Below are 11,721 nucleotides of genomic sequence, written 5' to 3'. Positions count from 1 at the left end.
AACAGAAATTACGATCAAGAATTCGCTTGTTTTAAAACGTAGGCTACACAGGATATTGCATCATTTAGGCTACATTGTAAAGCGTCCTAGAATGCAAAAAGTGAAAGCATTTGTATTAAGGTGTGACTTAGAGTTTGACAGAAGTAACCTCACGTCCTGTGTGTCTAGAAGTTGTCCGGAAAATAACGCAAGGATGTTGCGAAAACTTCAGCTTATCGCTGTCTTAATTAACAGCCGCTGGTGCTGGTCTGAGAACTGGTGGTATGTTTCGACAGAAAGACCAATCGTTTTTGGTGTGTGAATGCTCCACCTGAATCTTAAGGCACCAATGTTCGCTTTCCAGGTGTCCCCTGGAATGCCGCCGCTGGCATTGGCCGGCAACAGCAATGGGCCCTCCCGGCTGCCCTATATGGCGGTGGATTAGCCATATGCTAATGAGGCAAGGAGAGCAGCGCCCGCGCGGGAGTGGTTAGCAGAGTCTTCGCGGACTCCTCTACAGTCATGGCTGAAGGCGAGGAAGGAGAGGATGAAATCCAGTTTTTAAGAACTGTAAGAAATATTTTTGTCTTTTCAATAATGATAATAATAATTATAATCTTACTAACCTTCTTCACTATGCCCAGCTGTTGCAGCATCAATAGACTCTGCCTGAATACCTGACCTAATGCAATTTTCCTTTTAAAATGATTTTTTTTTTTACTTTTATTTTCAAAAATTTTCATCTAAAATGCTAGTAATGGGGGTTAATTTGTCATTTGTCTTTCGGTTGGGTTGGGTTGTTAGATTATTTTTTTTATTTTATCACATTTTATATATATATATATATATATATATATATATATATATATATATATATATATATATATATATATATATATATATATATATATTATATATAGGCCTATATTTTTTCTGGATCATCATTTGTCCAAATTCTGTTTTGGGGTCTTGCCTTACAGATGTGTGTACGTGGACTGCGGAAAGGACTTAACTTGCACCCCTCCGTGGTTACTTGTGTCTTAGCTCGACTACCTTGTGGTATGAGTATGGATTCGAAGTGAAGAAAAATTTCCCCAGTCACAAAAGACAATTGGCTGTAACCAGCGTTGCATGCGAAATCGCCGTCCAGTCTTGTGAGATTTCAGAAGAACCCGTTCGCATTGTGTAGAAAATTCTAAGAGATGAGCACATTTGCTTTGAAAATCGATTTGGATCGCCTGGCTTCAGATAATTAACAAAGGGTACCGTTCCTGCTATCATTATGCTATTTGTTGTATCAGACGTAATGCTGTTCTACGCAGCATTCTATGCTGTGTGCGCCCGCTAACGTGACTTGAACGTTAGCTTCTGTTCAATAAAACTTCCGTTAAGACGTTTCTATTTTATGGTTTGACTCTATTTTTGTGCTTTGAGATGGGTTGCATGGATGTAGTAAGCGATATTCTGAGATGTTGGCAGTGGTGTGAAGAGCGATCACAGCCATTGAAAAGGGCACACCTGCACTCTACCTGATTTCTTACAGTTGTGCGTCACGGTGATTGATTACACGCATGTAACGGGTCTGGCCCTTTCACTCCGCAGTCCTTGGAACTCATCTTGCAATGTCGCGACGTAGCACCGTGGACAGCACTGCGTTTCTGTTATGACGTGAATTCAGCATCCCAGCAAACAAGGTGGAGATTTTGTGATGCATATATATTTATGATGCGTTTCCACATGGCATTCTAACTATGCAATGACAGCAGCGCTTCGCTCCGGGCTTCCGGGCTAAAAATGTATGCCTGGTTTCTTGAGACAGGTTTCTTGTGGATAGTTTGTGCAGCACACTTAAAAGAAAAAGTGTATTTCTCAAAATTATGTTGCAGGTTATTCCCCAAACAGCTGAATAGTCTTTTCAACTTCCCCTAATGAATTTAAGGTGGGAGTAACTGACGTTAACTCCAGCTTTTTATTAAATTAGGGAACATTACTATCATTCAAAGTAAGCTAGTAACACTCTGCTCCAGCGATAACTACTATGCAATAGATAAACTTCATTCATCATATTATCTCTGTCTGCTTCCTGTTTTTCCTCCTCTTCTTTTTCTTCCCTGGGTACCAGAGGGCTTTGGTCTTTTTTCTTTTTGACTATATATATATATATATATATATATATATATATATTATATATATATATATGAATTAGGCTACAAATGTTAATCGTATCATGTTTCATGGTCAGTGTCACTCACTAGTTCTGATAACTCGCCCATCCCCCACAATCAGGTGAATCTAAGAGCGGAAGAGCAGGAGAGAATAAGCTATGTAGTTATGTTGTTGTGGGCTTTTTTGTAATATTTCGAAATAACAGTATTAAAATAGTATTAGTAAAAAAATAGGAAATTAAAAAATTAAATTAAATTAAATAAAAAAAAATTCTTCCCTTTTCTTACCTATGGCAGCAGTTGCCGTACCAGAATGCAGTGATTAATGAACATGGCGTGACAAAGAGGAGGTGAGGAATTTGTCCAAAAAATTAGAATTTGGTGGAAAAAAGAGGAAAAAATATGGCTTTACTCATTTTTCTCAAGTCAGTTTTGAATGTACTCCTCTTCTCTTTAAAAAACTTAAACTGAAAATTTAACTAAAAAAATTCAAACTAAAAAACTGTAAACATTTACAAATGAATTAAAATTTGAAATCTTTAATGCTTGATAAAATCGTCAGAGAAAGGTGATAGAAATGATAGTGTTGAAGACTTTGTTGTTAAGGGTGGCACATGCAATGTGAAAGGTTTCCAAATACAAGGGGATCAATAGAATATTCTGGATGTTATGTTATGTTATGTAGCTGTGGTGTCAAAACATTTTTGAGCTGCAGAGAAATAAATTTTCAATTCAATTCAATTCATTTTTATTTGTATAGCGCTTTTTACAACACAAGTTATCACAAAGCAGCTTTACATTGTTCCCAGGCCTGAGACCCCCTGAGAGCAAGCCTAAGGCAACAGTGGCAAGGAAAAACTCCCTATCAGGAAGAAACCTTGAGCAAAACCGGGCTCAGAGGGGGGGCCATCTGCTTCTGGCCGGCACTGGGCAGATAGAGTTAAAGACAAGTTATGCGATGTACTTTAAGACATTTACGATTGACAGACAATAGTAGTTAACAGCAGAGTGATTATAAGAATGTCTCCTAGGATGTCCGGTTCTTTGAACGCAGTAGCCTTTGATGGGCAGGGCAGCGAGGTAGCAGGACTGAAAAACGGGATGAGATGCTTGGGCTACAGCTCCGGAGAGGAGCCCGGAGCAGGGATAGGAAGAAAACAGAAAACAGTGGTTAGTGGATGATAAGAATGGCAGGGATGTAGAACAGAGAGGCAGGAGAGGAGGGGCAGTGAAAAAGGTGTGCAACAAGGAAAAACCCCGGCAGGCTAACATTATGGCAGCATACCTAGGGGACGGGAGGCAAGGGACCGGCATAGTCATGAGGGCGACCCTAAGACAGTCAACACCAGATCATGGCACAGGGTCCATGAAAGCAATGACCACTTAGTCCACCAGAGACTCTATGATCCACGCCAGCACGAGGCCATGTCCCTCAGCTGAAGGATTTACTATATAGATATGTTTTGAGCCTAGACTTAAAGGTGGAGAGAGAGTCTGTTCCCTGAATCTCGGAGGGTAAGCTGTTCCACAGGAGAGGGGCTTGATAGGAAAAGGCTCCACCGCCTACAGTAGTTTTGCCCACTCTCGGAATGGTGAGAAGCCCGGCATTTTGGGAGCGAAGGGCTCTCTGCGGAAGATATGGGTGAAGAAGGTCCTTAAGATAGGGGGGGGGGGGGGGGGTACAAGCCCATTTAAAGCCTTAAATGTGAGTAAGAGTATTTTAAAAACGATCCGGTATTTAATAGGTAGCCAATGGAGAGAAGCCAGAACTGGGGTGATGTGCTCAAAGCGTTTAGTTTTGGTTAAGACTTGAGCAGCTGCATTTTGCACCAGCTGAAGGGGTTTTAATGAAGCGTTTGCACATCCTGACAAGAGGGCATTACAGTAGTCTAATCTGGATGTTACAAAGGCGTGGATTAGTTTTTCAGCGTCGTTAATTGATACGATTTTCCTGATTTTAGCAATATTTCTCAGATGGAAGAAGGCAGTCCTAGAGGTGTTAGTTATGTGAGTTTCAAAGGAGAGCTTGAGATCAATAATAACACCAAGGTCTTTGATGGCTGCACTCAGGGCAAGGGAGACATCATCAAGGTCCAGTGTAAAATGAGTGAGTTTGCTCCTGATTGAATTTTGGCCTATGACCAATATTTCGGTTTTGTCCGGGTTAAGGAGGAGAAAGTTTCGGGCCATCCAATTCTTTACATCTGTTAGGCAGGCCTCCATGTTTGTAATATTCAGAGGGACATCGGGTTTGATTGATATGTATAACTGAGTGTCATCCGCGTAACAGTGGAAATTAATGTCATGTTTACGGATGATATCGCCAAGAGGCAACATGTATAATGAGAAGAGCAGAGGCCCAAGCATAGATCCTTGAGGTATACCATATCTTACTCTGGAACGAGCAGAGGATTCGTTGTTAATGGAGACAAACTGATATCGTTCTGATAGATAAGACCTAAACCAAGATAGGGCCTGTCCACTTATGCCAACCAGGTTTTCGAGGCGGTCAAGGAGGATGCAATGATTGATGGTATCAAAGGCTGCGCTTAGGTCTAGTAGCACAAGAAGAGAGATACAGCCATTGTCACAGGAGAGTAGAAGGTCGTTGAGCACTTTCAGGAGAGTGGTTTCCGTACTGTGGTGAGGCCTAAATCCGGACTGAAAAACTTCCAGAATGTTGTAAGAGTGTAAAAAGGCACAGAGTTGCTTTGATACGGCTTTTTCCAGAATTTTTGAGAGGAATGGAAGGTTCGAGATGGGCCTATAGTTTGACAGGTCATTGGGATCAAGATTAGGCTTTTTTAGAATAGGCTTGATAACTGTTACTTTGAAGGGCTGAGGTACGTGTCCAGACATAAGGGAGGCGTTGATAAGATTTAATAGTGGTGTGCCAATTGCAGGCAGTAGCTGTTTTAGGAAGCCAGTTGGTATGGGGTCAAGTTGGCTGGTAGAGTTATTAGATAAATTGATAAAAGAAGAAAAGTCGCTAAATTCAATGGGTATGAAAGAGTCAAAGCGTGAGGCGGGCCTAATAGACATGCCTACATAATCTGGAACGGGACTGGCCAGGCAGGAGGCAGAAGTTGATGAGAATTTTTGTATTGTGTCTCTTATCTTTAAAATTTTAGAAAGAATCAAAGAAGTTCATGAAATCATTACTATTATAAATTGCTGGTATGGTAGGGTTGGGTATAAAAGAGTCAAAGCTGATGCAGGACTCTTGGTTAATCTGGCGATAGTGCTAAACAAGTACCTAGGATTGTCCTTGTTTCTCTCAATAAGGGTTAGAGAAATATTTGGATCTGGTAGCTGTGAGGGCATGCTTGTAAGTTAGGAGACTTTCCTTCCACGCCAGGAGAAAAACCTGTAATTTGGTGGAGCACCATTTTCTTTCGAGTTTTCGCATAGTATGTTTGAGAGCACGAGTATGGTCGTTATACCAAGGTGCTAGCTTCTTGTCTGTGATTTTCTTCCTTTTGAGGGGAGCAAAGGCATCCAGAGTTTTACGCAAAGTAGAGTCGATACTGTCCGCGAGTAGAATAATTTCAGTTGAGCTAGGGTTTGAACATAAACTAGAGGAGATTTCGTTGTGCAGGTAGTATGATGTAGGGAGCTCGTCGATAAAGGCATTTGCTGTAAGAGAGCAAAACGTGCGCCTGGAAGAAAATCTAGGCTCAGAGTATGTGAAGCACGTTAGTGGTAAATTGAAAGAGATGAGATAGTGGTCGGATAACACAGGATTGTGTGGCATAATTTCCACCTGGTTAATGTCTGCTCCATATGTGAGGACCAAATCAAGAGTGTGGTTGCAGTAATGTGTAGGTTTGTCCATAGCTTGATAGAGTCCAATGGGTTCGATGATGGTCAAAAATGCTGTTCTGAACGGGTCATGTTCATTATCCATATGCACATTAAAGTCGCCTACTATTACAGCTTTTTCTGTATTGACAACCAATTTAACTGTGTTGTTTAACTCTGAGCTCTACAGTGAACAATTTCCATGTCTGTGTTATGTGAACATACACATTGGAAAAATAGGATCAAAGGTAAAGTACTTCCATAACAAATAATAAATTAATAGGCTAATTGTCAGTACAATATGAAGGTAAATGTATCTTTATTTCCTGCCTTATATTATGAGTGTCTACTCTGATATTGGTGAGATCCTTGTAGCCCAGATTCCTGATAATCCCATGTGGGCTGTTTGTCCAGTGATGGTGTTATTGAGTGAGCTCACTGCTGTGAGAGTCGATGGGCCTCAATGCTGAGGTGTGAAAGTGTGAAAGCTGGCAGTGAAAAGCTCCTTGGGAGATGGTGCTTACATGACTCTGAATGTATACCACTGCAGGACACCCCGGAAGGGTTGGTGGCCTCTAGCAGGGTGAGCTATGGAAGACATCCTTCTTAAGCCTCCATAATAACCATCTGGAATCTGTAACATTGCAAATTATGAGGAGCCTATAGTCTGTAGTCTTAGAGATGATCAGGAGTCCAGAGACATAGACAAGTTCAGTAAAAAAGATATTAGGGATAGATCGAAATGGAAATGATCTAACCATTCCCCTGGCCTTGTTGTGCGAAGGCTATGTTTTTGTGGAATATTCAGCTCTGGACTCCTTCAGTCAGCTTTCATTTCTGCACAGTAACAGTTGTGTATTATTTGAGTCAGATTCATTAAAAGGAGAGAGTTTAACCATTTCACACTGGCCTCTGGCTCTGGCTCCACAAGCTGTACTTTTAAAAAGAGGTCCACTCTTAGAGTAGCAAAGGACAGGCTTGTAGTTTATGTTGTTCTGGAATCGTTCTGTATGCCAGGACACCAGGCTAGGGTTTAAAATTAGCCTTAAAAAGCTGATGCTTCCACAGCACACATGCACACACACAAACACTTCCACACAGAAACATGCACACATACACACCCCTCCTGTCTGCTATACCCCTCCTTCCTGTCTGCCCCACTCTTTCTACCTGTCTGCTACACCCTTCACTCCTGCCTGCTACACCCTTCCTGTCTATCACACCCATCCTTCCTGCTACACCCTTCTAAGTTTGATACATAGAGCCAGTCTTGCCCTTGTACTTTTTTAGAACCTAAAATGACTTTGGTCACTTAATATACCAAAGTCATTTTCATATTGTGCACACCCTAATTTTGTACCTCTCCTAAAATGATCCTGCCTTCCATTGTTACATATAGATTTTGTGCTGATGCGTCTGCCCAACATTGGATTACATTTAAATCCTCTTCAATTATTTTAGCAGCTTCCAATCTATTAGCTTCATCTCTGAGTTGAGTGTCAATCATGCATTTAACAATGTTGCTCATATGTCTCGGCCAAAGTAATTTATATAAATGAGAAGGAGCAGACATCCCAGCCCAGTCCCTGTGTACAGGCAGATAGAGCGCGGCAGATGGCCACCATGCCCTTTGTGAGTGCTGTCTCTCTCTCTGGGTTGAGGTAACACTTTGTGTTCTCTGTGCCCTTCAGACCAAACTCTGTGCTGTTGAACACACTGTTTGATCTGGGCCTGGACGTGTTGCACTGTCATACCGTTCCCATTTTCCTCCATAATTTATTGATTCGTTTTGGCTTTGTCAGGAGGTGAGTGATTTGCTCACTTTTTGATCACTCTGGTGATGGCATTAGTGGAGTGCCAGTCTGGGGGACGATTGTGCTGCAAGCGGTAGCTTCCACAAGTCAGCAGTGTAGTGATGGCACCGAGCCCAGGCTGCCTCCAGCTCCTTCAGCTCCATACAGAGCTGAAGCTGAAGATGTCACTGTGCGTCCTCAGTTCCCCACAGCCTTCATGTCTGGTAGGGTGCTGCCTGTACGTTCTCAGCTCTGTGATGCTCCACTGAAGCTGAGGAGTCCTGAGTTAGAGACACCATGCAGACCAGTGTGTAGCTTGCTAATGCAGCTTCTCACCAACTCTTACTGTTAAATCTTGTGTGAGTTAGGTGGGCTGTAGGCATGATTAAGGATTATGTGATGCTCACCCTGGTGTGTTGGTAAGAACACAGATCTCCGAGTCCAGAATGCACTTAACAGTCTTTACTTAGAAGGTAGAAGTAGTAGTACAGCAGCACAGTACTGCACAGGCTAATTAACTCTTTCAAACTTGAACCTCTACTGGTGTGTACCCATCAGTAAGTATCTGTATGTGGTCTAGAAGGAAATGAAATATTAATGGATTTACAATAGGTTCCATAAAATACAAACAAAGCCTAAATGATTGTAAATGAGGCAGCAGAGTAGTGATTTAACTCAATAATATAATTAACAAATGTACAGGCTGTTATCCTGGTGTACGCTGCCCTCTAGTGGTTAACGTTACATGTAACATGGCAGGAATTGTACAAGTAGCGCCTCCATTTTATGTTCTATCACGTTCACACCTCGTGGACAATAAACATATCACTCGCGAATACCATCGACGTTCAAGTGCTAATAATCAAAAAAAGGCTTAATTAGTGTGATTGCAATGTGAAGCCGTACCCGCACTCGTTCTCTGGTTTTTGTCATTTTTTCATCCCTTTTTTCCCATAGACTCCCATTCATTTTCAAAATCACCCCCTCACACTTCATGGCCTTCCCACTCACTCACTTTTAACCCCATAGCCACCATACCTCACATGCTGCCTCGGGACAAATCACCCAACACTCATCCATGACAGTCTTGACCTGCACTCGTCTTGCTGTTCACTCATCCCTCCATCCTCCCATTGACTTCATTTTTCAAAGTCTTAGCGCTCAGTCACCTTTGGCCCAGCAGCCACCGTACCACATATGCTGCCCCAACATTCATTGAAAGCCATACTGACTTGCACTCGTCTTTCACTCATTTATTCATTCCTCCATCTTCCCATTCACTTCAGTTCATTTTTCAAAGTCTTACCGCTCGGTCACCTTTGGGCCTACGGTCACAGTACCTCATATACTGGCTCATGTCATGCCACCCAACACTCATTGAAACCCATAGTGACCTGCACTCGTCTTGTACTTGTTTATTCATCCCTCCATCCTCCCATTGACTTCAATTCATTTTTCAAAGTCTTACCTCTTGGTTACCTTTCGGCCTACGGTCACAGTACTTCATATGCTGCCTCAGGTCATGCCACCCAACACTCACTGAAACCCATAGTGACCTGCACTCGTCTTTTACTCTTTTATTTATTCCTCCATCTTCCCATTCTCTTCAGTTCATTTTTCAAAGTCTTACCACTCGTCACCATTTGACCAGTAACCACAGGACCTGATATGTTGCTTTGGGTCATGTGACCCAACAGTCACAAAAGGTGGGTGTGTCCTTAGCAACCATATTGTTTACCCTAGCGACTGCCTTGCAACATCCTACCAACCACCCAGCAACACCCTAGCAATGCCCAGCGGCCATATTGTTTACCCTAGCAACCACCTTATACACATTAGCAACCATCTAATGGTAATGTTTTTGCTGCATCTAATCGGCAGCAAAAACATTACCATGTTTTTGCTGCCGAGTTGCAATCACACTCTGCATTGTCTTCAGGAAATGCACTTTTCTAGTTACAAACTGATAACAAACCGTTGAAATAAATGTCACAGATGCAAATTATGTGAGGTAGGCTTTGACTATAGGAGGTATTGTTGCATCAAACGGTGTCCAAACTAATTGACAGGTGCTACAAACACTGAAATAATTAGAACCATATCTACAAATAACAAGCAATCGTTACTTACAGTTTGCCAATGAAGCACAAAACTTTGTGTACAGAGGTAGATGTCAATCCTTTCAGGACTATGTCCTGTCTAAAATCTCAGTCAACAGCAAGGGTTTTCTGTTCGTTATGCATGCTGACTGATGATACTCGCATACACGCACAAAGTTCTGAACGGATGCATGCAGGGGGCACATTCACTACCAATGTTGGCCTTTCCAACACTTACCCTTTCTGAAAGCCATGACTAGCTGGCTAATGGCACCTCACCTGGGCTGCTCATATCATTCCATCTCACTTGCAATGCCCCTTTATGATGTCTTTCTTATTAGTGGTCTTGTTATGTGGTCCAGGAAGAGCTTATTATGTGAAAAGTGAAGTGACCTATAGTTGCTGTGACATGCACACATGAACCTATAGCAGCACCATATATATAGCAGCACCAATATTAGCTTACTCTTAAAGGTGTTGAGTTACATCATTGTCAGTAGTTACAGCAGTAAACAGGTTTGCTACTTTTACATTTCTGTAACAAGACAGTTGACCTTAAGACAGTGACTTGTCTCTTACTTTAAGATTATAAGGTTACCCCCTACCAAAAACTGCTGTCTTACTAATGAGTTGATGCAAAATGATCCTCTCCACTTCAAATTACTCACCACGCAATGTATTGCCATGCATGCAGGCAGTTTCTTAAAGGGACATTTCTTTGGGTGGAGAATGGTAGGATGGGCATTCCCTTGGGACCTTAGCTGAATTTGAGAGGGCTGTCCTTAGGGAAGCACTTACAGCAACATCCCTTGAACCTGGGGCCCCATTGTGCATGCTGTTTTTCATCCCAACTGAGCTCTCTCTTAATTAGGTCTGATTGACCTGTTATACCACTGAAATACACAGATGATTCAAAACATTATGACCACTCACAGGTGAACCGAATAACATTGATCATCTTCAAACAAGGGCACATGCCAAGGTCTGGGTAGATTAGATGGTGAGTGAACAATCAGTTCTCATCGTCAACATGTTGGATGCAGGAGTAAAGACCTGAGCGACTTTGAGAAGGGCCAAATTGTTATGGCCAGATGACTGGGTCAGAGCAGCTCTGAAACGGCAAGGTTTGTGGGGTGCTCCCGGTCATCAGTGGTGAGTACCCACCGACTGGTCCGAGGAGGGACAAACCACAAACCGGCAACAGAGTATTGGGCACCCAAGGCTCATCGATGCGCGAGGGCAATGAAGGCTATCCCGTCTGGTCCGAACCAACAGAAGGTCTACTGTGGCACAAGTCTGACTGGTCACATACGGTGGAGGTGGTTAGATGGAATGACTTCCTCCTGCTCTTCTTTGATCATACTCATCTCTGATTACGTTTGTCCCTGATTATGCTCATCCCTGATCACATTTGTCCATGACAAATTTTTTTTTTAAATATGATGACGAGAACAGGCCATTCAGCCCAACTAAGCTTGCCATTTCTTAATTAAAGAGTATCCAAAACTGCATCAACTCTAGACTTGAACACAGGAAGGGTCTCTGCCTCAACTACATGGCCTGGCAACTTATTCCATGTATTGAGAACTCTTTGTGTAAAATAATATTTTCTTATATCAGTGTGGAACTTACTCTTAACTAGTTTCCATTTATGTCCTCTTGTTTTACAGACTGAACTCACACAAAGAATCTATTATAGTTAACCTTATTGATTCCTTTTATAAATTTAAATACCTCAATTAAATCACCCCTAACCCCGAACTTACCCTTTCCTATGTCATTGGCTCCAACATGGACCATGACTACTGTATCCTCCCCCGCTCTGGCCAGGAGCTTGTCCGCGCTCTCCAGGAGGTCTCCAACCTGGGCACCAGGCAGGCAACA

The 11,721-nt window shown here is 42.3% G+C and overlaps 1 protein-coding gene across 1 annotated transcript in view; it reads left to right on the top strand.

Moving 5' to 3' along the window:
* The first annotated feature begins 488 nt into the window (after positions 1 to 488).
* The window catches only part of LOC118791935 (ryanodine receptor 3-like), a 139,974-nt gene continuing 128,741 nt past the window's right edge, over positions 489 to 11,721 (top strand). Inside the window, 1 exon segment of the mRNA XM_036549500.1 lies at positions 489 to 549. Coding sequence (XP_036405393.1) covers positions 502 to 549 — 48 coding nt within the window. The 5' untranslated portion in view covers positions 489 to 501.

Source organism: Megalops cyprinoides, chromosome 17, assembly GCF_013368585.1.
Source record: "Megalops cyprinoides isolate fMegCyp1 chromosome 17, fMegCyp1.pri, whole genome shotgun sequence".
NCBI lineage: Eukaryota > Metazoa > Chordata > Actinopteri > Elopiformes > Megalopidae > Megalops > Megalops cyprinoides.
The sequence above is the reverse complement of the archived record's forward strand: the minus strand, read 5'-3'. Positions and strand labels throughout refer to the sequence as shown.